The 27,659-nt window shown below is 45.1% G+C and overlaps 1 protein-coding gene across 1 annotated transcript; it reads right to left on the reverse strand.

Moving 5' to 3' along the window:
- Nucleotides 1-66: 66 nt before the first annotated feature.
- Nucleotides 67-26,277, reverse strand: IFNAR1 (interferon alpha and beta receptor subunit 1). Its single transcript, XM_019420226.2, has 12 exons — nucleotides 26,271-26,277; nucleotides 25,805-26,035; nucleotides 21,714-21,837; nucleotides 16,155-16,333; nucleotides 14,234-14,391; nucleotides 13,986-14,124; nucleotides 12,972-13,086; nucleotides 9,321-9,520; nucleotides 9,052-9,209; nucleotides 6,160-6,310; nucleotides 4,356-4,501; nucleotides 67-3,235 (listed from the first exon to the last, which is right to left on the reverse strand). Exons 1-12 carry the CDS (start codon nucleotides 26,275-26,277, stop codon nucleotides 2,996-2,998), a joined length of 1,848 nt encoding a protein of 615 aa, XP_019275771.2. The 3' UTR covers nucleotides 67-2,995.
- Nucleotides 26,278-27,659: the final 1,382 nt, after the last annotated feature.

Raw genomic sequence — 27,659 nt, forward strand, 5'->3', positions numbered from 1 at the left:
TAAATGAGCCACCCAGGCGCCCTTGTACATGAAAGTTTATTAAGTCTAAACATGACAACAACAAACTTGAAGACTTCTGGCCCCAGTGTTTATTATATAGAATTGTTCACAGTAACAGGGTTTAAAGACAAAAACATGAATAAAGGATGCAAGTTTACGGCAAAGAAACACTGAAAACATGGCTATGACCTTCCAACAAACTCAACAAACATACAAACATTGTCAGAGGCACCCACGTGGTTCAAACTGTAGATTTCACACATTAGATAATTATTTTCTGCTGAGGATACAGCAATGAGTAAGAGAAAGTCTGGTCTCATACAGCTTCTGGTCTCATGGGGGCAGACAGATACCACATGAAAAACAAATATGTAACATGTCAGGGGAGTCACAGGAAGGAGAGGGGAAGGAGGAAAGTTTTTGTACACTCAGAATTCTTAAGAGCAATCCGGGGCTGCTTTAAAGGTCACAGGCTGGGAAAAAGATAACAAACTGCAAATTCTTTTTTTTTTTTTTTTTAGCGTTTATTTATTTTTGACACAGAGAGAGACAGAGCATGAACGGGGGAGGGTCAGAGAGAGAGGGAGACACAGAATGTGAAACAGGCTCCAGGCTCTGAGCAGTCAGCACAGAGCCCGATGCGGGGCTCGAACTCATGGACCGCGAGATCGTGACCTGAGCCGAAGTCAGACGCTCAACCGACTGAGCCACCCAGGCGCCCCCAAACTGCAAATTCTATTTAAAAAAATAACTTTACCGGTTGTAAATTTCTGGTCAGATTCTAAAATGCTCTGAGATGCATAGTTCTGAGCAGCATTGCTAATTTTCGAATTAGAATCTACACTAGTAAGTGGTTTATGGCTGTCCTAACAATGGGATATGGCCCACATCATATGTGAGGGCAAGGGTAAATACAAACGTGAAGGTATGTGTTTACGGACCCATGGCACTACTTACAATGGCTATTAATCTATAATAAAGATTTCTGGCTGCGATGATACAGATCTTTTACACAAACTCTCAGGTTACATTCAGCCTCTCCAAGAACAATCCATATTGTAATCACGAGGCATTTTCTCGGCACCCCCGAGGACACGATACTTCCAAGCAAACTATTCTTCGGAAAAAATACTCCTCACTTTGCAAGGAAGCACCTCCTGGCTGTGTTACAAGCAGACCATGATGCGGAATGGAAAGGAACTGTATTTTCAGGTCTAGACAACGAGGGCAAAACTGAGCAGCTTTGTGTTTGCCGCTGCTGCTGAGACGTGTGCTCACTCAACACCACAGAGGTGAAGACGCACGCTGCCACATCGTAGGGCCCAGCTTTGTTGCCGGGGTCAATCTAGGGCCTGGGTGCTGGCCGGGACCGTCGCCATCAGCTCGGCATGAAAGCCGCAGGGTGGGGGACAGGGTGTCCGAACACGTTCCTATCACCTCTACAAATAGAGGGCCAACCCAGAAGGTCTGCCTGCAAGGAAATGTCTCCGGTCAGAAAGATCAAAAGGCGAATGTGTGCGGGTCACCTCAGGGATCCCCCCAGCGCAGGCCTGTGTCTCAGAGGGACTCCGGGGCCTTCCTGACCCCCGCGGCACTCTGCCCGCAGCCTGGATGGCAGGTCCCGGAGAGCGCATGACGTGCAGGTGTACGGCCTTCCCCAGGGCAGCCGCCTTCAACCTTTTCTTCCCTACGGATGAACCTGTCACCTCCGTGGGGACCACCGCGTACACAATACTGGCCTTAGGTTACGGATGTCCCAGCGCACCATGTCACTCCCATCTCTTCTCCCTCCAGAGGCCACCAAAATTCCCAGACTTCCTTCCTAATGGAAGGATCTCCATGAATAGTTTAAATATAAACTCTAGGTGGCCTTTGGAAAACATGTAATTCTTAAAATTAGGTTTTCCTTCCAGTTACATTTTCTTCCTCACCTCGGCAATACATTTCCCTTTTCTTGAGCACACGAAAACGAAACGGAAGGGATGCCTGAACACAGCCACACGACACAGAGAAGCTGGGCGGGTTTGAAACACGACACAGGTAAGTTACAGGTCAATTACATCTCAATAAAACTGAGAAAGGAAAAAAAAAAAAATGGCACACGAGCCTAGCAACAAGCGACCACACGGCACGTTAATAATTAAAAGTTGATTAGACACATTACTCTTATTTTACATTAAAGTCACCTGCTTTCCTCCTACTGAATTATCTTCTACTTCGTACTCTATCGGTAGCAAATTCTGGTCTCAAGCCTTCCTGCATACACCTGGCTCACCTCTACATACTTCCTTCTGCTAAAAAAAATCCTAACTTCTCTAATTAGACAGTTTGCCCTTTCTCTGTAACTTCGGTGGCTGCGAATTCAGAAGCTACTGTTCTACTAAGTTGTGAATTAAGTTCTGAATCGGGAAGTGTTAATGTCTAGCAAAAGATTACCTGTTTTGAAGCCTCAACCACAGAAGGGAGAGGTAACTGTGATGTAGAGCCAGTGTTTCGGGGATACCCAGAGAGAAGTCCCCTGAAAATGTTATGGATCCCATTCCTGGCATCTGCAGATGTTTTCTGGACTAAGCTGTTTTCCAGAAAACCAGTGGTAACGGAACCCGGCTTTTCTAAGGAAATTTCCCAAGGGCCTACAAGAGTGTCAAATTGCTCCCCGAAAAATCCTGAGCTATCACACTGGGAATGGAGGATGGCGAACGAATGGGTGACGCGCGGCCACAGGCAGCACGGTGACCGTGTTACCCGACAGGAACACAATTAACCACCCTCGGTCACGGCTCCACACGTGGGAAAGAATACGGAGAACGTGTGTCCCGATCTGTGTTCTTCTGTTTGCAAATACCGCTGTCACGTGCTTGCCTGTATTTTAGGACTTACGACCCGGGGATGTTTTCCTTCCCCAGCAAGCCGGAGCAGAGGGACCAAGCGGCGCAGCTCGCACTTCCGGCGTGCCTCCCACGCAACTTCTGGAGGGTGTAGCGCTCGCTTCCGGTCACTCGGCTTCCTGTTGCGGGAAGTCTTCGCCGCTTTTGCTGTCGTTGCTGTCGTCTTCGTTCGAGTAATTTCCCGAATCTTGACTGGTTTGGGAATTGTATTTTTTGTGATCTTCACCGATTTGCTCAGTTTCTTCTACTGCGGTGATAATGTTTGTATTTTCGATTATAAAACACCTTTCAGTTTGCTCTTCAGAAGTGAAAAGGAGGAGGTTCCGGAGTGGCGGTTCAGAGAAATACTGATTTAAAGAAGGGGAGGAATGGAAACAGGTTGTTTAAAAGAGTTAACAGTTTCCTACTAATCACCTAGCTTCCGTCTCCTACATCCAGTACCGAGAAAAGCTGTCTTTTGGCGTGCATATGAAAAAACAGTCAGCTAAGAGCCTATCGACCCCAGTCTAAGGTTTAGAACACGGCCACTTGTGAGGTCACGTACATCTGAGCACTGTTAGGGTCAGGGGCCCGGTGAGCGCGGGAGAGGACGGAATGGGGGGAAGGGGGGTGCTCTGGGATCGTGGCGAGGGTGTCTGGAAATTTTACCCCGTAAGGGCGCTCGCTCAGGTTCTCTTCAGTGATCGGCTGGAGCTCACAGAGTGAACGTGCAGACAGATTGTGGCTGATCAACAATTCGCCTCCACGTCTCTGGAGCTGCAAAGCCGGAGCCCCGAACGACCCTCTCGAGGCAGGCAGCCTGAAGCCCACCTAGGCGAACCCACCATCCCCAGGCCGGGTCCTTGCGCTTGGGCCTTGATCATCGAGTGCTTTCATTAAATCGGCTCCCCTCACAGGTGTGCCAAACAGGAACCCGCGAGGTGTCGCGAGAGGAGGCTCATTCTCCTTATTTCCCTGTCTGTGAGGTCATCTACAGAATACACTTTGTGCAACTCACGACAATGTGGTAGGCTTTTGGTGACTACCAAGCCTTTCTTTCTTTTTTTTTTTTTTAATATGAAATTTATTGTCAAATTGGTTTCCATACAACACCCGGTGCTCATCCCAACAGGTGCCCTCCTCCATGCCCATCACCCACCCTCCCCGCTCTCCCACCCCCCATCAACCCTCGGTTGGTTCTCAGTTTTTAAGGGTCTCTTATGTTTTGCCAAGCCTTTCAATGGTAAAACAAATGCCACAGGGGCCAAACTGCCAGAATAATAGGAGATGACGGACACATGTTACCAGTCCATGTTATGTGATGTTAAATGGCTGTTTCTAAAGCCAATTTACTGAAAGCTGAAGAAAACAGCCCAGTCTGTATTAGTTTCTGCATAACAAGAAAAAAGTATGGATTCTGTTGAAACGAAATATACTTCCCGTTCATTTTAAGAAAAATCCACCTGGCGACACAGAAGAGTAACATACCTCATCTATCGTGGAAGGAGGTGTACTTGATGGGAAGAACACATAACGGACACATCGCAGGAACAGTTTCAGAACGTAAGTGACGACCGGGATGGACAATAAGGCAGCACAAATCCCGGCTATGAGCCACGTTTTGGAAGTACTTCCTAAAACAGAAATAAGTGATGTTTAGCTTCAACATAAGTTTTGACACGCAAACACGTTAATAGTGCTGACACTGTGTGCGCATAACACGTGGCCACGTGAAAGGAAACATAAAATGTATGCAACCATACGCCCTTAGAAATACTTCTGGTAACACTGAGCATACAGCAGCTGCAGGCAACCCATGTCCGTTTAAAGATGGTGGCCTGGCCAGTGAAGTAAGAGAGGCTTAGTGAAGGAGGCCACGTTGACATGTGGCTCCCAACGTGCCAAGTATTCTCTAGCATTTCTGTAACACACAGCTGGCCTGATTAAAACCATTCTGTGACGAGTAAGTATCTACAAGTCAACACTAGGAACTGGAAAATACAACATGGGACTTCACCATTCCCTCATAACAAAATTCACAATTGAGCTACTGAAGCGATTTCTGCATGATAATCGTATTAAGAATGATGTAAAAAAAAAAAAAGTCAAAAATAGTTTTATTAAATGCTAAAGAGTAACTGGTAACAGCAATTAATTGTGTGGGTACTGGAAGAAATTTAACACATTCAAAAACACTGAACTGTGCATTAAAAATATTTTCTAGGGGTGCCTGGGTGGCTCAATCGATTGAGCGTCTGGCTTCCGCTCAGGTCGTGACCTCGTGGTTTGTGGGTTCAAGCCCTGCATCGGGCTCTGTGCTGCCAGCTCACAGCCTGGAGACTGCTTTGGTTTCTGTGTCTCCCTGTCTCTCTGCCCCTCACCTGCTTGTGCTCTGTCTCTCTCGCAAAAATCAAACATTAAAAAGAAAAAAGAAAAGAAAAATATTTTCTAAAACTGAAAGACTTAACTTGAAGGTCTACTTTTGATTCATGTAGTTCATGAAGAAAATATTCTCTTTATACTTTTAAAGTAGTGAAAAAGGAAATATTTTACAATCTCAGTGAATTGAGTTATTTTTAAAGTTTATTTATTTATTTTGAGAGACAGCGAGCTGGGGAGAGGCAGAGAAACAGCGAGAGAGAGAGAATCCCAAGCAGGCTCTACACTGTCAGCACAGAGCCCGATGTGGGGCTTGGATTCATGAACTGTGAGATCATGACCTGAGCCAAAATCAAGAGATGTTCAACTGACTGAACCACCTAGGCGCCCCAGTCTAGTTACATTAACAAAAAAAAAAAAAAAAAAAAGTTTGTTTATTTTGATGAAAGAGAGAGAGCACGCAGGGGAGGTACAGGGAAAGGGAGAGAGAGAAAATCCCGGGCAGGCTCCATGCCATCAGCACAGAGCCTGAGGCAGGGCTCAAACTCCCAAACCGTGAGATCATTGACCTGAGCCGAAATCAAGAGTTGGATGCTTAACTGACTGAGCCACCCAGGCGCCCCAAGTCTAGTTACATTTTTAAAAAAGATACAGCAAGGGCACCTGGGTGGCTCAGTTGGTTAAGTGTCCGACTTCGGCTCAGGTCACGATCTCACAGTTCATGGGTTCGAGCCCCGCGTCGGGCTCTGTGCTGACAGCTCACAGCCTGGAGCCTAAGATTCTGAGTCTGCCCTGCTCTCTGCCCCTCCCCCCACTCACACTCGGTCTTCCTCTCTCTCTCTCTCTCTCTTTCTCAAAAATAAATAAACATTAAAACAATTTTTTTTTTTAAGATATAATGAAAGATTCTGACCTGGTTTTGTTTTCTCGCACACAGGATCACTAAAAACGCTGCTCTTATTCCACCTTTCATTCTCAGTGAGTGCTCTGGCTTTGACACAATATACAGTCAGTGGTTTCAAGTTAGGAAAAGTAAAGTCAGTTCTCTTCTCTAGAGTTTTTCTCTATAAAAAATATAAGGAGATCATTGATAAAATTTAGTTACCTTAGGAAATCAGATAGGGAATGTCACTTTCCTGAATTCTCTAAATATCCAGTCTAGGACTGGCGCCTCCTAACCACTTAGTTGGAGTGCATTTAAGAAATATAAATTTGTTTTGGATGACACATCAGAACCAAATCAAAGTTAAAAATGCTGCTTCCAAAAAAAAGAGTAAGATAGAGTCCTAAGACAACTCTAATTTATAAGTACCCGTGGATTTGGATTAATTGCCATTGTACTTCCTCTGCTCAGGAGTGGGGGGTTCTGGCCTTAAACTGCCTGTATTAAGGTATCATGTATAGCTATGTGGCCTTTGGCGAAGTTATTTCATTTCTCCCTGCCCTATTTCCAGATCTGTAAAACGAAGACAATTATTGCGTCTCCCTGTAGTAGTCAGGTATGGCCACCATAATATTGTGTAACAACATCACGAAACAAGGACAACGAAGTAACGTGCAGTGTTACATAATAACACTAAACGTCCCGTGGCTGAAAACACATTTATTCCGCCCCCCCAACATGTTCTGACTGGCTGGGGAGCCCTCATGGAGGCGGTGGGTCAGGTTTAAGTCTCCTCCACGAGTCCCTCATCCTCCTTGGACCAGAAACTAGGTGGAGCATTGTTCCCTCCTGGCAAATGAGAGAAGTCTGAGTGCCGAGCCAAACTATGCTCACATCACACCCAGCCACGTTCCACTGTCGAAAGCTCCGCATCAATCAGGGAAGGAATAAGGGACAGACACTCCATCCCAAGTGTCTGCTGAATGATTTCATCAATCAGATCGTCTGGCAGGGTTGTTCTGTGGAAGAATGACTGAGACGGTTGACGTAAATGACTTACCACAGTACCTGCTGCTTAATAAGCTTTCAATAAATAGGAGTTGCTATCATGAGTGTAATAACTGCCGTATTGGCCAGACAGGACAAGATGGCCAGTGAAATTATTTAATCTCTACTATCTGTCAAGTCATGTGCTAGGTATTTTCATATGTTGCCTCGTTTTAAAAGATTTTTAGGGGCGCCCGGGTGGCTCAGTTGGTTAAGCGTCCGGCTTCAGCTCAGGTCATGATCTTACAGTCTGTGAGTTCGAGTCCCGTGTCGGGCTCTGTGCTGACAGCTCAGAGCCTGGAGCCTGCTTCCGATTCTGTGTCTCCCTCTCTCTCTGCCCCTCCCCCAGTCATGCTCTGTCTCTCTCTGTCTCAAAAATAAATAAGAACATTAAAAAAAATTTTTAAAAAAGATTAAACAATTTTTTAAATAAGGGGTGCCTGGGTGGCTCAGTAGGTTGGGCGTCTGACTTCGGCTCACATCATGATCTCAACAGTTCGTGGGTTTGAGCCCCACATCAGGCTCTGTGCTGACAGCTCAGAGCCTGGAGCCTGCTTCAGATTCTGTCTCCCTGTCTCTCTCTCTGCCCCTCCTCCACTCCTGCTCTGTGTCTCTGTCTCTCAAGAATGAATAAACGTTAAAAAAAATTTTTTTTTAAATTTTTTTAAAGTAATCTCTATACTCAACATGGGGCTCAAACCACAATCCAAGATCAAAAGTCACAAGTTCCACCGACTGAGCTGGCCAGGTACCCCTCAGATGTTGCTTCATTTTAAACCTTATAAACATAAACATCCTTTCAAAAAAAATGTAGTTACTATGACTACCACCACTTTACAAAAGAGGAAACAAAATCTCAGAGGTAAAGCACCTTGTGTAAGGTTACACAATTTGGTGGCTTAAGACACATGTTTAGGTTTTCCTGATGTAGGGATAACTGAGAACTGACCGTAATTCTCAGTGTACTAAATTATGCTTTGGTTACAGTGTGTTCAGATAGTTAAAAGGAAAGCAGCCAAGTCACTGGAATCTTCTTAGATTTCCAACTGAAAATGAAGTCAAGTTACAGAATTCACCCCACTCGACTGCCTAAGATTTTTAAAGGTTGAGTCCTTGACTGTAATTCCACAGGGAAAAGAGATCTAGGAATAATGTGGATTATCTGATGTTGTATATTATCTTTGCCCATGGTTTTTGAATCTTAGTGTTTAAACCCATGTTTCTTAGCCTTTTTTTTTTTTCATGAGTCCCCCAGCTCATGAGCCTTTTTAGAGGACTGTTTTCTAATCTTTCCCTTGCCACGAAATTGAGTTTGTTGAGCGAAATTGAACTCTGGGGGCATGGTTTCCTCCTGGAGGGCCACAAACCGTTGTACCATCTAAGATTCTTCACCTCCTCAGAGGTACCCTGCCTCCAATGGATATCTGGCAACATCTAAAGGTTTTTTTGGTTGTCCTGACTGGGAGGGATGATCCTGGCATCCATAATGTGTAAGACAACCCTGATCACAAAGAATGATCCAATCCAAAGGTCAACAGCATTGAGCAACCCTGGTTTAGATAAGTACCCAGGAATCGTTTTAAAAACACAAATTCCTGAGTTCTACCCCTGGAGATTCTGATTTGAGTAGTAAAAGGGCTCAGGGATCTGAGTGTTAAAAACAAACGGGCCCAGACGCAGATGATCCATAACTAGCACGCAAAACATGGAAAGATGCTAACATTATTAGAGTTTACAAATTTTGCCAAAATTTTAACTTCAAACTTTGTTTACCCAAATCACATTTACAGCCCTACATTACAAACTTGCACCACATAGTTTGTTGTTGTTGTTGTTGTGTGTGTGTGTGTGTGTGTGTGTGTGTGTGTGTTTTACCTCAGCATTTGAAGTGTTTTCCCAAAATATGATTTCATAAATTAGCGAGTAATGCTGGTTCACAGACTTGTTTTCAGACTCTTCTGGAGCGCCGATAAAGACCCGCAGGGAAACATCATTCGTGGGTTTCACATTAATGGTTGGAGGAACGAGGACACCTTGGAAAAAAATGTACAGACACGATGCTCAACTTGGGACTCAGGAAAACAGCGTTAAGAATTTGCATCGAATCAGAGAAACACATTCCGGAGGAAAAACTACTGGCTTACTTTGTAACTGAGCATCAAATCTTTTTTCTTTAGACCAAACAGATGTGGTATTTCCATCAGATGCTTGGACACGGATAAGGTAAATTCCTTTCTGGAAAGTATTTTGAGGAATGACACACTGGGTAGTTTTGACATTTTCACAGCCTGGCATTTGTTTCCATTTACCTGAGTTGTTCCCAGGAATCTTTTTAAAATAGGCACTTTTAAGACAAAAAAAAAAAAAATTTTTTTTATTACAAACATGATCATTCAATAAGTATTTATGAAACACCTATAATATGCTAGACACTCTGTTAGGGACTAAGGTTACAGAGGTAAACAGTCCCCACCCTCAGTGTCTCGCAATACGGTGTCAGAGACGTCCATACGACGCAGAGAACCGAAGACCTTGTTCCAGAATGTGATAAAGCATGGGTGTGCCGGGGCTGACCAGTGCCAGCACACAAAAACAGCTGTTGAATAGTCAGCAATGCTGCGAACCCATTATTGAAAGCCATTATTAAAAATCAAACTGCAGGGCCCCTGGGTGGCTCAGTGGGTTGAGCGTCCCACTTCAGCTCAGGTCATGATCTCCCCGGTTTGAGCGTTCGAGCCCCAAATCGGGCTCATTGCTGTCACCCTGTCAGTGCAGAGCCTGCTTCGGGTCTTCTGTCCCCCTCCCTCTGCTCCTCCCCCACTTGCACTTTCCCAAAAAGTAAATAAGATATTAAAAAAAAAAAAGATCAAATTGCATAAGCTTACAAAGAGTTTGCATTAAAAATAAAAATACTCAAAACTCTTCTCTTCTTTTTTCATTTTCTGTCTTTTTTTTAAATTTGTAGCTGGTGGGTCAGAAGCACAGGTGACAGACAACCTGGCTCGAAAGTCCTCTTGTCCTAATTATTGACTATATTTTATTATCTGTGCTGAAAGCTATTCACGCCTATTGTATCTATGTGGTGGACATACTATGTAATGGAGTTTTGCTGTGTGTTTCTTCCCAACACCATGTTCGATGACATCATGTTGGAAGCTTGAAAGTGAACACAGTAAAAAGAAAAAAAAAAAAAAAGTGACCACAGTGGGAGCATTTACATCATGAAAACTGGCAAACATTAAAAATAAGGCTTTTTCTTCTGGAAAACCAGCTGTGAAACATCCACCCACACCCCAATGGCTGCCTGTTATAATGGGAGATGTACACCACAGGGTGATAAGAGCAAGTCTAAACAGAATGTGGGCACCTAACTGAGCCTGGGGAGGTCAAGTAAATTGCTCAGAAACCAACGGCTCGAAGCATCCCAGTTCAAGCTTGGAACTACAATAGCCTCCTAACTGGTTCTCCTGTCTTTGGGGTTTCAATGGTTCACTGCATCACATATAATGCAGCAACCTTCACCCTCCTTGAATATGGACCTCATGTTACCTATCCCTCAATGTAAAATTCTGAACAGCACCCAAATGCCTAGAGGGCAGTCTGAGGCTAAGCTTATCTTACTCCATCCTACCTATTCAACTTTCTCTCCCATTTCTCTCCCATGACCAAAGGTTCAACTGTTCCCAACGCGGGTCTTCTCCCACGTGGTAGGCAAGATTCCAAGATGGCCCCCAAGATTCTCACCCTTGGTGCACATGTCCTATCTATTCCCTCCCCTTGAGTGTGGGCAGAATCCATGAACTCTTGAGTAGGTTACATTATATGGCAAAGATACAGGGATTTGCAAATGAAATTAAGGTCCCAAATCAGCAGACTCTTTGTTAACTGAATGACACTAAGCTTGAGGGACCTGCCTCATCAAACAAGCCCCCGAAAAGAGGTCTAGAGATCTGAGATTCTCTCTCCTGATGGCCTCCAAGAAGTAGGTCACCACAAGTCCTATAGCTTTGAGAAATGAATTCTGTCAACAACCACATGAGTGTAGGAGAGGACCCCAAGGGCCTCTATGAGGGCTGTATGAAACCACAGCCCCAGATGACACCTTGACTGCTGCCTTGGGACCCCTTGAGCAGAGGGACCATGCAAGCCAGGCCTGGTCCCCTGACCCAACGTCAGTGGAGGTAACAGCCCTCTTTACACTGCTAAATTTGTGGTAATTTGTTACAGAGCAATAGAAAACTGTACCTCCCCCTTACCTTGACCTAATTTTATCTATCTATCTATCTATCTATCTATCATCTATTTTTAAAGTTTATTTATTTAGAGAGGAGGGAGGGGCAGAGAGAATCCCAAGCAGGCTATGCACTGTCAGCGCAGAGCCCGATGCGGGGCTCGAACTCACAAACCGTGAGGCCATGACCTGAGCCAAAATCAAGAGTCGGATGCTTAACCGACTGAGCCACCCAGGCGTGCTGACCTAGTTCTAGATCTCTTCGCAGCCTGAGCTTCCCGTGTGGTGTAGCTCTGCCTAATGTGCCCCGTCTCGTCCAGTTTAAAACATGTGGTTCACCAATCCAGGCCTTGTTCACATCTCCTCCCCCTCCACGCGGCTCCTTTGGCCTCTCCAGCCCCACTCGCACCTTCGCATTTTCGATTTCTGTCACCTTTTAATTTGTACACCACTCCTCAGCCCCAAATCACACCCTGCTATGCAACCTCAGCTACCCGCTTTGGATTTCAGGAACCACGGGCCGTACTCGGCTGCCCCTTTACAGTCCCTTGCGGGCTTTGTACAGTGGGCCAAGCACCCAAAAGACAATTCGAGACGGGCCACCGGAAACCTCCATCCCTCTCTCGTCTGTGGCCCTATCATTCAGCATCCTGCTGGGAGGGAAGTGAACACAAAAGGCCACCGCACGGTTTCCTGGTCCGTCTGAGGGTTCATGGGCACTCATGGAGGCACGGGGGCACATTTCTATTCCACGACCAACACTGAAGGACAGAGAAAGTCCAGCAGAGTCAGTATCCACTTCCCTTCGCCCTGTTTGCTTCTCGCTTCTCTCCTGGCTCTTTCTTTCCTTGCCTCTGGTCCCTCTATCCCTCTGCTCTAAACAGAGCTTTCTTTCCCATCCCTTTCCTCCCCTACGGCCCCCTTCTCCTTCCACCTGATTTGCCTCTTTATCCCCTACAACCTCCCGGTCAACGTGAACCGCGTGCGGTTCTCTCTCGGCCCACTTCTGCGGCGCCTAGACGTCATCCAGTGTCGGCGAGAACACAGTTCTCCCCGGCTCTCTCCGTTTCCCACTGAAGTCATCACTAAAAACACCTGTCAGAACTAATGAAGTCGTCAAGGAAATGGGAAGGCTGACTTGAGCAAGGCAGAGTGGCTGGACCGAGATCATTTCAAGGACTCCCGGAAAAAGCGAGTTCCGAAGAACAGGTCAGGGTCATGGGTCAAGTATGGCAGAATGGGGAAATGACACACACAACGAGACACATACTTAGGAAAAAGAAAAAGAGCCAGTGGGCACTCGAGATATTATGAGAGTGTGCCCATCTTACAACAAATGAGGAGAGTGAGGCCAAAAGAGTAAGGGATTAGCTCAGTGTCATTCAGTCAGTTACCGGCAGAGCGGGAACCGGTATTAAACATCCCGTTTCCGATACAGGGTAACGCGTCTCCATCAGTCAGCACGTGTGCCTGGAACAGTGGGGGGCTGAAGTGGAACGAAAGGAACCATAACGAACTGTGCAAAATAAACTGTGCAAAAGGAAACTAACGGACTAGGACTTACTGGAGCCACTGAGCTTGAAAAGTCATGTTTTCAGATGCGTAATCCCACTTAAGAACACAGATGTCATTTACAGCATCAATTCGAACGTTTTCTGGTGGAGGCAGCTTATTTTCAACTAGAAGACAAAGATTACACAGAAAAGCATGCATTTTTACTTTAGGGAGATAACGTATGGTAAGAATTCTTAGCGGCACGGCAAAGAAAATAAAAGGCTTACATTTTATCACGGGGTTAACGGCTAAGTGAGTTCTGGTATATGTTCACACAATGCAGTATGGTTCAGCCACTTAAAAGAATGCGATAGATCTGTATGTGCTCACGCACAAAGAGATCCTCAGTGCATTAGGTTAAACGAGGAAGTGGAAAGACAGATCTAGCAGGATCCAATTTTTTTATTTTGAAAGCCAAAACCAAGAAACTGTAGGTCTGTGCGTATGCTTACACGAGCCCTGACCAAGGCAGGAAAGAATATGTACAAAATGAGAGCAGCGCTTGTCACTAATAAACGGAACCAGGGGAAAGGAGGCAGGAGAGGAAAACTTTAAATCCTTCTGTGTTGCATATTAAACAAAGCATATTAAACTGACGATCAAAATAACAAACAAATCTAAGCTCCTAACCCCGGACCTTAATTACTGGCAAGATGTCATTGATGAAATATATCAGGATGCTTTCACATTTGAACATTTCACTTATAAAGGTATACTTTTTGGAAAACTAACTGCTCCTCTGGCAGCTACTTTGTGGATTCTGAGCGAATAAAAATCAGCTTTTGTCATTAGAAATTATTTAGACTTTTAGGCAGAATTTTCATTCCTCTGGACTTGAGACAAAAACAATCCCAAACACTGTGACATTTTTCCCCTTATGTAACGGCAGTGATAATGTTTTTGTTTTAACATCTATTAAACCATCATATAACCTCCAGCAACCCAAGGGGGAAAAATGCCACAATTAATAGATTGCCCATCCGGACATACAGTTACTGAATCTAAAGTATAACTTCCTCCTTACCTGTGGTCTTTATACAATACACTGGACTATAGGCACCAATTTTTCTCGGCAGAAGTCTTGCTTTAACTTTTAAACAGTAAGTCGTCTCTGGTGAGAGTTTATAAATTTTGTCTCTGGGATAAACAGTTTTAGTCTTTATCTATAATAAAACAAATAGAATTCTGCTGTTAAAAAGTATACAGTCAAAATCTGGAACAGATCTATGTCCTTTTGCCCTTCTGCTGAACAAAGGTAAAAGTCATGCTCACTTCGGCACTTGAAGAGTTTTTCCAGATATCTAAGCTGTATGTAAAACTCGAGCTATCCAGAGCCCACATGACACCATCTTTTGCTCCAGGTGGGGAGATGTTTATTTTTATTGCCTTATCTTCGGCTTCTAAATGTACTTTTGGAGGACCAATTTGAGCTGTAAAAAGACCAACGTATTTATTATAACAATTTCATTAACACAAGGTCAAAACATTCAGTTGGCCAATAATTCTAAGTGCTTCGTATGTGCCTGGCATAGTCAAACAGAGAAGTCCCTCGCAGAGCCTACGTTTCAGTGGGGCATATGGCAAAAAACAAAACAAACAAACAAACGAAAAAGACAATCAAAAAAACCCAAAAAAACGCCCAAACACCCAAATAAACGAATACATACAATGTGGTGTGCTATACGGAAAAATGAAGTGACATAAAGGGATAGAGGACGGAGGCAAGGGCTGTTTTAGGTAAATTAGTCCGGAAAAGCCTCTCTGAGACAGGTGCTCAGAGGCATAAGTCACTTAAGGGCGGCAGTCATGCACATTACGTAGGGAAAAGGTATTCCTGCCCGAGGGTGCTCCAAGTGCGGAGCCTCCGAGGTGGGAATGTGCTCCCCCTTTGCAAGAGATGATGAAGAGGCTTGAATGGCTGCATGGTTGAAAAGGAGATCAGAGGAGTAGCTGGGAGCCAGATGACAAAGGAAGAACCCCGTAGTAGTTCCTAGTTCATGTAGTTAATCAGTGTCGGGGTGAGATCCGAGGAGAGCCATGCCGCCGTGATTTACATTGTGGAAAGATCATCCTAGTTAATGTCCGAGGAAGCAGGGAGGCCGGGAAGAAGCTACTGCAGAAGTTCAAGTGGCCAGTGGGAGTGGCTTAGTGAAGGCTGGCCCAGGTGGGGGTGGGGGGTGGGGTGCAGTGACAGAGGATCCTATTCGGGACATGCTCTGAAGGTTGATCTTTCAGAATTCCTTGGCAGGCTGGAGGCAGGATGCCAAGGAGGACTCCAAGACTCTTGGCCGGAGCGAGCGAATAAATAGGTGCTGTCCTTAGAAGGGATGGAAAAAACTGCTAGAGGAGCAGGTTTTGGGGGGAGGAAATCAAGAGCTTTGGCCAGATGACCCCCAGGCATCTACGCAGGGATGCTGAATTCGAGAACTGCTGATACCAGTCTAAAGGCAAGGGGAAAAGAGTGGGGCTGGAGGTGTAAGCGTGGGCCTTTCTCAAGAGCATACAGATGGGCTCGAAAGCCAGATTAGCAGCGGATGAGCGTAGAAAGAGAAGAGGCGAGGACCGAGCCCTGTGAGCAGTGGGGCACTGAAAGGTCAGGGGGGCCGGAACAAAGTGGCAAAGGAGGGATCCGATGCGCAGGAGTGCTGGGAGGGAGCAGGGCCCTGGAGATCTAGAAGAGGGCTGGGGACTCACTCGGCGCTGACGTCACCAGGGTACTGGACGAGAGTGGTTTTGTGTAGTGATGAGGGACGGAATTGATGTAGAAGGCTGCAGGCTGAGCGGCAGGCAGAGAAGTGCAGAGAGGGATACAGATCATTCTTGGGAGTTTTTTTTGTTTTAGTATTTATTTAGTTTTGAGAGAGAGAGAGAGAGAGAGAGAGAGAGAGAGAGAGAGAATGTGAGCAAGCAGGGGAAGGGCAGAAAGAGAGGGAGGCACAGAATTGGAAGCAGGCTCCAGGCTCCGAGCTGTCAGCACAGAGCCCGACACGGGGCATGAACCCACGAACCGCGAGATCATGACCTGAGCCGGAATCGGACGCTTAACCGATGAGTCACCTAGGTGGCCCGCTTTTTTTCTTTTTGTTTTTTTAATGGGAGACTTCACATCGTGCAAATGAACAGGCTTACGAAGTGAGCTGCTGCAGTGAGATTTAATGAAGAATATACTGTAATTCAGCTGGCAACTTCTTACCTTTTTCAAATGGGGCGAATGCGTCAACGTTATGCCATGGAGAAGTCTCGTTTCCTTTTTCCGCTCTTACACGCAATTTGACTTTTTCGTAAACATTTAGCTTGAGTGAAGAAAAGTTGCATTTGGTACTAGTAACAGATTGACACCCAGGCAATTTTAGCCAAGTATCATTTCTGGGTCTTTAAAATAAAAAGGCAAATAAATGCATAAGAAAACACATAAATACAAGTGTTAAACACAGTCTCTGTTTACTGACATTATAAAGCTGGTCTAAGTAGTTATTTTTTTCCTATTTGAGGTCCTGTTAACGTTTTCCTCTGCAACTCTGCACTTTTTCAATACATATCTACCAAGTTATTATTTATAAAATGGAATAATTCTGACAGTTAATTTTTTTGAGAGAGAGAGAGAGAGAGAGACAGCGCGTGTGCATGAGTGCAAGAGAGAGTCCCAAGCAGGCTCCATTGCCAGCACGGAGCCCAGTGTGGGGCTCAATCCCACGACTGTGGGGTTAAGACCCGACCCAAAATCAAGAGCTGGATACTTAACTGACTGAGCCACCCAGGAACCCCGTGACAGAGTTAATTTTTTACTATGGTTCTATAATTTTGTGACGGTTTGTATTAGGAAGGATTTCAAAAAAGCAGAGAAAGAAATAACACGTAAGGTAACAGCGAACTTTGTCAAGAATAGCTGTGTGACTTCTGGCCAACTGCCTTGTATTTCTGGATCTTATCGAAAATTTGGTAACTGGATTTGATGATTCCCTTCTTTTTTTAAAAAAAAAAATTTTTTTTTAAATGTTTATTTTTATTTTTGAGAGACAGACTGCAAGGAGGGGAGGAGAAGAGAGAGAGGGAGACACAGAATCCAAAGCAGGCTCCAGGCTCCGAGCTGTCAGCACAGAGCCCGATGCGGGGCTTGAACCCATGAACCGTGAGATCATGACCTGAGCCGAAGTCGGACGCTCAACCGACTGAGCCACCCAGGCGCCCCGAAGACGCCCTTCTAAACTTGTCCTACGAATAGATTTACCAGACCAAAGAAAGACCTCAGAATCAGCATGGTTTGGTAACTTCCCCTGCCCTCATCAAGACCAAACTGTCCCTTTGGCTCGCTGATTGCAGTAATCCTGCTACATCACTAGAGACAAAGAACTTAAAATGTTAACATAAATTAACAAATTCTTTGAAGTGGATTTAGTCCATTCAAAAGTAGAACTGATCAATATTAGATTCTTCAAAAAACAGGAAGAAATCAAATTGGCAAGGAGGGCCTAAAAGGGAAAGGGTCATGTTGCCACATGTCACTTTGCCTGACCTACCGAGGAGACTGACGGGAAGGTGAGAGGAAACTTGCCAGGTTTCGAAATTTTTTGCCTATGTGAAGCCCTGTCTACCTTCAACCAGGCAGAGGAACTATCTGGTGAGAAAGCATTTTTGTCAAGATGGATTCATGGCTCCAGCCTAAGCTGCTCCTCGGAGGGGAGGGGGACGAGGAGGGAAGGAGAATATTGTAGATTTCATTTTAAAAATGCTTTAAGGGGGTGCCTGGGTGGCTCAGTCGGTTAAGCATCCGACTTCGGCTCAGGTCATGATCTCGCAGTCCGTGAGTTCGAGCCCCGCATCAGGCTCTGTGCTAACAGCTCAGAGCCTGGAGCCTGTTTCAGATTCTGTGTCTCCCTCTCTCTCTGACCCTCCCCCGTTCATGCTGTCTCTCCCTGTCTCAAAAATAAATAAACGTTAAAAAAAAAAAAAAGAAAAAATTTAAAAAAATGCTTTAAGGGGCACCTGGGTGGCTCAGGTGGTTGAGCAGTTGACTCTTGATTTCAGCTCAGATCACAATCCCAGGGTTGTGGGATTGAGCCCTGTGTCAGGCTCCACGCTCAGCTCACTTGGGTGTGCTCTCTCTCTCTCTCTTTCAAATAAATAAATAAATAAATAAAGGAAATACATGGAAATAAAAATGCTTTAAGACAACAGACTCCAGGGGTGATCTATCCACATAAGTTCTTTGAGGACCCCAATACAAGTCTATCTCATTTTTCAAAAAAGAAACCTTTGAAAAATCTGCCAAAAACATACACTAGCATGTGGAAAGCTTCATTCCTGGCCGGTTTCCCTTTTTTATTTTACTCATCTGAGCTGTGAGGTTAGAGCTGGCATTTAATGATACCATTCCTGAGACACTTCTCCACACCAGAATCTATTTTTTATTTTGAGAGAGAAAGAGTGGGGGTGGGGCAGAGAGAGAGAGAGAGACAGAGAGACAGAGACAGAGACAGAGACAGAGAATCCTAAGCAGGCTCCCCACTCAGAATGGAGCCCGACACAGGGCTAGATCCCACAACCCTGGGATCATGAGCTGAGCTGAAATCAAGTTGGATGCTCAACTGACTGATTCAGCCGGGCATCCCCAGAATCTATTTTTAAAAATCCAGAAACTCTTAATATAAACAGAAAACTTTATAAAAATTTTATGAGTTTTTTTTGTTTTGTTTTGTTTTAATATTTGAGAGAGAGAGAGATAGAGAGAGAGAGACAGAGCGTGAGCAGGGGAGGAGCAAAGAGAGAGGGAGACACAGAATCCAGAGCAGGTGCCAGGCTCTGAGCTGTCAGCACAGAGCCCCATGCGGGGCTTGAACTTACGAGCAGTGAGATCATGACCTGAGCCAAAGTCGGACGCTTAACCAACTGAGCCACCCAGGGGCCCCGACCTTATAAAACTTCTAAAACCAAGTCTTGACATGGTTCTAACCAACTCTCACTCTTTACCTCTTTCCTGTTCCAGAAGATGCACTTACATCCTTGATTCCAAGGCTTCTGTAGACGAGGGAGCTAATGCGGCGGTAGCTGCTTTTATGTTACTTAAAGAAAAAACAAACCCCGAACTCAACTTTATCATAAAAGTATTTAGATCAGAACAAAATAGAATTTGAAACTGATTACGTAACCAACACAAAACTCATTTCATAAAACCAGTGTCATAACATAATCACCTGCCACCTTTGTCTTTCCTATTCACGGATATATTCTAAGCGCCCACAGGAGGATTCGGCACAGAAGGCACTCAGTGTTTACTGAATGAAAGAATCAATACTAAACACTACATACATCATAATAAACTGTAGATATAGGTCACAAACACTGATGTCTTGGCATGTGTTCTACAGACACTGGAATCCTAACAGCTTTTTTATGCGGCATTTATATCACCAGTGCCCGTGTCCTATGTTCTGAGAAACACTACGTTAAAAAATATTTGTTTGCTGCTGCGATTAACGACACTTCCACTGATCATTTACTCCATGTCAGTGCTCTGGGCACCTTCCATACAACTGTTCTATATACTTCTAACAGCCTTCAGAGTTCGACCCCTTATTACAGGGGTGCCCCATCTCAGCGTGCCTGGGGTGGTGCTGGTGGTAGTTTGTTGTTCTCGCTTATCTAAAATTAACTGCCCCTTCTAACTCCGAAAAATGTCTTGGTTTGGATGATAAACATATAGGGTCGTATTAGTTTTTATTATCACAACGTAACAGGCAAGAAAACTGGGACAGAATAGGTAGCATGGGACGGCTCTAAACCCAAGCAGCCTGGCCCAAGTACGCACGACACTACACCATCGCCACACTGTCTCCTTAAACTGGTGGTCTGGCATATTTTTACAAGGCGATTATTTATAAAGCTAGTAGAACAGGGTAGAATAAGAACACCGTGAAATAATGCATTCGATGCTAAAGTCAGAAAGGGTAAAAGGCTATTATGGACTGGAGAATTCAGGATAAGCAACAGGATGCGGAGGAACAACAGTACAAGAGCGCTGTCTATGACTATTCTTTATTAAAAGGGTAACTTTAATTAAGAGTATCTAGGGGCGCCTGAGTGGCTCAGTCGGGTGAGCGTCCGACTTCGGCTCAGGTCATGATCTCACGGCTCGTGAGTTCGAGCCCCGCGTCGGGCTCTGTGCTGATGGCTCAGAGCCTGGAGCCTGCTTCAGATTCTGTGTCTCCTTCTCTCTCCGCCCCTTCCCTGCTCACGCTGTCTCTGTCTCTCAGAAATGAATAAACGTTAAAAAAAATTAAAAAAAAAAAGAGTATCCAAAACGACCTTTGTTATACAGAAAGCAGTTGTTTCATGAGAAAGTTCTCAACGAGAGCAAAGAACAAAAGTGACAAAACTCCAAGTTCAACTTAAAGAGTTTCTAGAGATAAAGTCTTTTTTTTTTTAAAGTTTTTTTTTTTTTTTTTAATTTATTTTTGAGACAGAGAGAGACAGAGCATGAACGGGGGAGGGGCAGAAAGAGAGGGAGACACAGAATCGGAAGCAGGCACCAGGCTCCGAGCCATCAGCCCAGAGCCCGACGCGGGGCTCGAACTCACGGACCGCGAGATCGTGACCTGAGCTGAAGTCGGACGTTTAACCGACTGAGCCACCCAGGCGCCCCTAGAGATAAATTCTTAAATAATTAATTCCGAGAAAAACCATGTATGTATGTATACAAGTTCGTGTGTGTACACGCACACACACATATATATATGTACACATGCACAAGTACACACATGCTAATTACTAAAGCTGTGGGATTTATCTCACAGTTCTATTAACAACCAACTGGAGGGGGCGCCTGGGTGGCTCAGTCGGTTAAGCGTCCAACTTCAGCTCAGGTCATGATCTCACGGTTCGTGAGTTCGAGCCCTGTGTCGGGCTGTCTACTGTCAGCACAGAAGCCCCCTTCGGATCCTCTGCCCCCTCTCTCTGCCCCTCCCCTGCTCATTCTCTCTCTCTTTCTCTCAAAATAAATAAATAAACCTAAAAAAACAAACAAAACTCCAAAGAACAATCAATGGGAGAAGGAGGGTGATGGGGCTGTGGCTGAAGTGGGAGCGTCCTGGTTCTGGAGGTCCTGCACCCCGTTTCTTCACCGCCCAATTTCCGGCCGCTCTTTCTTGGACACAGATCACCCCGGACAGGGATCACTTAACACCCAGGACACCCAAAGCAAAGTACTATGCTTCCTGAGCTGTGTTCCTCCTGTAATCCTTTCTTCTGCAACTCCCCACCTGCCCAATTATCTTGGCAGCTATTACGTAGGAAATTAGCACCAGGGAGGAGACAGAAACTCCAGAAACAAGGTCTGTGGAAATGTGAGGTCCTGTATCTAAAATGAAAACATTGTGCCTAATGGAGATAGTAAAGCCTGACCGGCAGGGTGCGGGTGGCCTATCCCAAGACCATGGATAGACCTTTTGGGGCCCTCTCCCATGTCAAGACCCGTTCAAGTTCCGACCCTAATTTGTACTCAAAGAAGGCAGAGCGTCTAGAAGAGAAAAGTGTGGTCTACAGAAGCTGTCTGCCACCCTTATCCCCCAAACCTCTTTTGCTGAAACACCCAAAGATGAATTCGTAGAAACGAAGGCATAAATATCACACAGACATAAAATTCCTCTAGAAGATGGAAAAGCCTATGGTTTCCCAACTCTGAGAAGCAAATGACAGGGTTACAATGGTTCGAAATGATTCAGATGGTTCTTGCAAACCAACCAGTAGAGTCACATACACTTGATAATCTGCTGAGAACGTCACGTTCCCGCCAGCTGGATCGCTCCCATTCCACCTCAGGGTGAAGGTGTCATCGATGATGTGGACCTCTACATTTTCAGGAGATTTTAGATTTGTTCCCCCTATAAATAAAGGCAACAAAAAAGAACACAGTTACATACACACCGTGCATATTCTTTAAAACGTGAGTCTTGGGGCGCCTGGGTGGCTCAGTCGGTTGGGCGGTCGACTTCGGCTCGGGTCATGATCTCACGGTCCGTGAGTTCGGGCCCCGCGTTGGGCTCTGTGCTGACGGCTCAGAGCCTGGAGCCTGTTTCAGATTCTGTGTCTCCCTCTCTCTGACCCTCCCCTGTTCATGCTCTGTCTCTCTCTGTCTCAAAAATAAATAAACATTAAAAAAATTAAAAAAAAAAAACGTGAGTCTTCCTTTCACATCACTGATTAAAGGGTGAATGCATTCAAATATAATAAAGCATATACAAAAATCTAAAACAAAAACCCAATAATTGCTCGCGGCCCAGGGAGGCTGCTAATTATATCTCTGCATTTGAGAAAGCTGGAAAAAGGCTGAGATTTTTTTAATCTGCAAAAAGTTAGCCTTATATGGCAAATACATCTCAGTAAAGCTGGAGAAAAGAAACAAAGGAAAATTGTCTTTTATTTGAAAAAATGTCTCTTTGCCCAAAAAATGTGAAAATGTAATTCAAAAGGATACATGCACCCCTATGTTTACTGCAGCTTTATCTACAAAAGCCAAGTTATGGGAGCAGCCCAAGTGTCTGTCAGTAGCTGAACAGAAAAAGAAGATGTGGTGTGTAGGTATAATGGAATATTATTCAGCTGTAAAACAGAATGAAATCTTACCATTTGCAACAACATGGAGAGAGCCAGAGAATATAATGCTAAGCGAAGTAAGTCAGGCAGAGAAATACAAACACCGTATGATCTCATTAATATGTGCAAGTTTAAAAATTTTTTAAAATGTTTTTATTTATTTTTGAGACAGAGAGAGACAGAGCATGAGCAGGGGAGGGGCAGAGAGAGAGGGAGACACAGAATCGCAAGCAGGCTTCCAGGCTCTGAGCTGTGAGCACAGAGCCCGACGTGGGGTTCGAACTCACAGACTGTGAGATCATGACCTGAGCTGAAGTCGGACGCTTAACCGACTGAGCCACCCAGGCGTCCCTTCTTTTAATATGTGCAATTTAAGAAACAAAATGAGCAAAGGAAAAAAGAGACAAACCACGAAACAGATTAACTGTAGAGAACAAACTAGTGGTTAACAGAGGGAGGGTAGGTGGGGGATGGGTGAACTAGGAGATGGGGATTAATGCCCTCATCATGATGACAAAAATAAATAAATAAATACAAACTAATTAATTAAAAAAAAAAGACCTTGGGGCGCCTGGGTGGCTCAGTCGGTTGAGCGTCCAACTTCAGCTCAGATCACGGTCTCGTGGTTTGTGAGTTCAAGTCCCTTCCCTCTTGTCCCTCTCTCTCTGCCCCTCCCCTACTTGTGCTCTCTCGAAAAGAAATTAAACATTAAAAAAAAAAAAAAAAAAAAGACCTACCAGCAAAAAGATTACAACTTGCTGAAGTCTCAGATTACAGTTGGCATTTTTTAGCACTAAAAGCATTCTTTAGTTAAGGTTAAAAAAAAAGAAAAAATAGTCTGTATAAACATCTTCTTTGATCTTAGAAGCAATGAGAGGATACAGGGTCCCACTGGGTAACAGCCTCAGTTTGGTTTCACATTCTATGTTCACGCTTCATATATTCTGATAGAGAATGAGACAGGTGTGATTCAAAGGGAACAGCTACTGACAGAAACCAAATATTCACATGACAAAATCAAGAGATAGAGGTATCTCTTAGATAGAGATATGAGATCTCTTAGATCTCATAGAGGTGTGAATGTTGATCATGTCAGCCGAGCCCTACAGGAACTTGCAAACGTGTTCATTAACAAGCCTGAACCCTTCTGTGTTTTTTTTTTTAAGAATTTTTTTAATGTTTTATTTATTATTGAGAGAGTATGCGCTGGGGAAGGGCAGAGAGCGAGGGAGACACAGAACCTGAAGCAGGCGCCAGGCTCTGAGCTGTCAGCACAGCCCAATGCAGGGCTCGAACTCGTGAACTGCGAGATCATGACCTGAGCCGAAGTCGGATGCTTACCCGACTGAGCCACCCAGGCGCCCCTCTTCTGTTTATTTTTAAGGACTTCTATCTAGAGATCTGCTTTATTTCTTATGCTTTGAGTACAAATCTTCCCCCAGTTGGATCTCCTGTCTTCTTATTTTTCCCTTTTGGCCCCTCCAACCTGAATTTTTCTTCCTCTCACACTCCAGACCCAGCTCACGGAAGCTCAAATACTGAAGCTCAAATACTGCGGCCCATACTAACCTTGCTCTTTATATGTTGTAGCAGGAATCCATTTGCTTAATTGCACACTAAAGTAGATACTCAATACAGTACCTGACATCTAGCAGGACCTCAAAACTCATTGAAAGAAGATGTTACAAACAAACAAACTAAAAAACAAAACTCAATTGCTTCTTTGTGTCACCCACATATCTGCCATCAGATTACAAATTCCTTAAGGGCAGGGTCTATATAGCTTCATACTTAACCTGCATTTCTCAGACTACTCAGCGTAATGCTGAGTTCACAGGAATTTCTTCAACATCACAAAGGACTGATCTTTCGTTATGACAAACTACAGTTTTTTAAAGACTGGCTTTAAAATGTATTCCTACTGTATTTCTAGCCTTTACTTTTGCCTCAAGGCAAGCAATTATCTCCTTGCAGACTTTCGACCATAGGAGTCCACATGTAGAACTTTCTTTATTGGGACTGTTTCCTCTATTTTCCAGCTGGAGATATTACGGTATGCAGTCAAAAGGGGAGGCATCTTAGAAAACATCTGAAAATGTTTTTTTTTTTTAATTTGGGGAGCTTCTTATTGAGTCTCCCCTCCCTCAATTTTCTTTTTTACATTCATTTTCTCTGTGACTTCATCACTGAGACTACTTTTCCTTATTGCACTCCTCTAAACTTTATTCCCATCCCGTTTGTTGTAATTTTCTGGATTCTATGCAGCCAAAGGGCAGTGATTGGGTTTATGGGAATCAATAAAAGATCCGAAAGCATTTATGGTCTCCAGTTTAGACCAGCCTAATTCCAACAATTCTGAGCCTTGAGACAAGAAGAGGACATTGATGGGGTAGAACCAGGGATTTCCTCTGGGATGCAGTCCTTCTACTGCTGAAGCAGAGAGACCCTGAAGTTAGGGGCATCTTGGCATTTGGGAGACCACCAAATAATTGACTGAAAAATGGAAAAGAACTTGGAAATAGTCATTAAGTAGCACCTTCGATTTCAGATTTTGTCCTATTAACTGTCAGCAATATCCTTTTGACAACAAGTCTATTTCACCTTTGTACCGTGTACAATTTACACAATTGGTTGCTTCCAGCTTTTCACATGCCTACTGATGGTCAGAAATGATTTACTATCTTCTTAAGCCTAACATAAATCCAAACACATACATCCTCCCCTATTAAATTTCCTCCCACATGTTGGATAATTTTCTGAAGCTAGGGTCCAGAATTGCATTTACTAGGTTTAAAAAGTATGAATATTTTTATGACTTTGAAAGAGAGCAACATTAGGATCTCAATAACTGTTTACTGAATTGAGACACGGTTTCAGGAGCAGCAGCATAGCTCGCGGCTAAAGCCCTGGTTATTTTTTAAAGCTCTAGTCAAGCTGCCGGATTTTTAAAAGAGACACGAAGGCGACAGGAAGGCTCTGAACACCCAGCACCGCGGGGGTGGGAGCCCGGGGAGGGATGGCGGGGAGGGAGTCCCCTGCCGGGGGACGGGTGCGCTGGCTCCCAAGCAAGCGGCGTGGAAGGATCCTCGAACACTATTTCCTCTTGATTTTCGATTTGAGCGCTGTGACCACGGACGAGCAGAGGTCTCCCAGACGTCAGCCCCTTCCACCGGCCTCCAAGGGCGGAGGCTTCCAACGCCCCTACCGCCCAGCCTGATGCCCGCCCCCCCCAGCCCCGGACCCCTCGTCTCTCACCTGCGGCTGCGGGCAAAGTCCACGGCGCTCCAGCAACCAGCATCAGGGTCGTCGCGCCCAGGAGGGAGAACATCCTCCGCTGGCCGCCGCCGGCCGGGCCAGTCACATCCTCGGTCACCTCGGGCAGAACCCTACAACGCAAGGCAACCCTCGGCGCAAAAGCGGCTTCTCGCTCCGCCCCTCGCCCCGCCCACTGCACAGTCACCTCCTGTCCGCGACCGCCTCCCACCCCTCACCCCGCGCTCGCCCCGCCTCTCCGCGCCCACCCCCGACGCGCACTCGCCCCGCCCCCCCGCCCCCGCCCCGCCCGCCCACGCTCGCCCCGCCCCCTGCGCGGGCTCCCCCTCCTACGAGTCGGGGGCGCCGGTGGACTCCGGCGAGGAGGGAGGTGGGCCGGACGCTCGCTCCTCGAGTGGCGGTGGGCAGTGTGTTGTGCTCCTCACTCCTCCTTTTTCCCGCCAGTGACCGCCCATGGCGGCTCACCCTCTCATTCCGGAAAGACCACGCCCGACTGGAGGCCTCGACCCTCGCAAGAATGCGGCGCGCACTTGCACTGGCCTTAGGGCCCAGGAGTTATCCAACCTCGGTCCTCTAATTGCGGCGGGAGGCCTTGGAAATGCCGCGTTGGGCGGTTTGGGGGTTCAGGGAGGCAGGAATGAGGAAGCTGCTGAGCGGGCCAGGCCGTTTCCGTGCAGAGCGCTGTGAACGAAGGGCAAGAGTGTCCGTAGGTAAACCAAGATGTTTCGAGCACTCCTTTTCGGGGCGACCTGGCCGAGGGGCCCCCGAGACCCTGGGAGAGAGTCCTGACGGCCTCCGGGCTTGGGGTGGTCTCCAAGACAGCGGTCTCTAAGCATTTTTGATCGCTTTCCCTTAGCTGTAAACACTATGGGTCCACCATTCAAATGGTTATTTAAATGCTGTAATAACAGATTATGTACATTATTGAAATATGCAAAACGAAAAATATAAAGGATGAGAGATGAAATAAGCAAAGCTAGCTGTTAATTACAACTAAAGGATATTATCAATTATGTGATAAAATGAATATTTGTAGAGAACAATGCACTTGGTATTTGCCTTGTAAACAACGTTGAAGTATAATTTACATACCATGAGATTCAGCCATTTTAAGTGAGAAATGATTTTTAGTTCAGTCTAACCAGTTGTTAAGCCTCATTTTTGTTTTTACACCAAAAACTTACTACTTTGTGATTCAGGAAACTTTTAGGTTTAATTCTGAGTTTGTCAGTTCTTTGTTTTGTTTTGTTTTAAATGTTTATTATTTTTGAGGGTGGGGGAGGGGATAGAGAGAGGAAGACATAGAATCTGAAGCAGGCTCCAGGCTCTGAGCTGTCAACACAGAGCCTAACAGAGGTGGAACTCACAGACTGGGAGATCATGACCTGAGCTGAAGTCGCCCCTTAAGGGACTGAACCACCAGGCGTCCCAGTCAGTTCTTTGTTTTAAGGATGTGGTAGATGGAAAAATAACCCACGAGAATATGTGGGGCCAAATGGAAAAGGGAAATTCCTGGTTGCACTTACTAAATCATACTTATTTTTAAAGACTTTACAATGACTTTTTGACTTAAGGTTTTTATTAAAATTTCCATTTCCTGTTGTCCAAATTGTTCTTGCAAACTGGTTGGAATAGGTTGCAGTTTTATATTTAAAACTATGGGCCCAAAACATTTCATGAACTGAAACAGTCCATCTGAAATATTTTAAAATATGTTGGTAGATCCCCCCACCCTAGCTTTTTTTTTTTTTTTTTTTTTTTTTTTTAATGTTTCAAAGGGGGTGGGCAGAGGGAGAGAGGAGAGAATCTTAAGCAGGTTCCCATGACCCTGGGACCA

This window comes from Panthera pardus, unplaced genomic scaffold, assembly GCF_024362965.1.
Source record: "Panthera pardus isolate Hobbes unplaced genomic scaffold, ASM2436296v1 HiC_scaffold_16, whole genome shotgun sequence".
Taxonomy (NCBI): domain Eukaryota; kingdom Metazoa; phylum Chordata; class Mammalia; order Carnivora; family Felidae; genus Panthera; species Panthera pardus.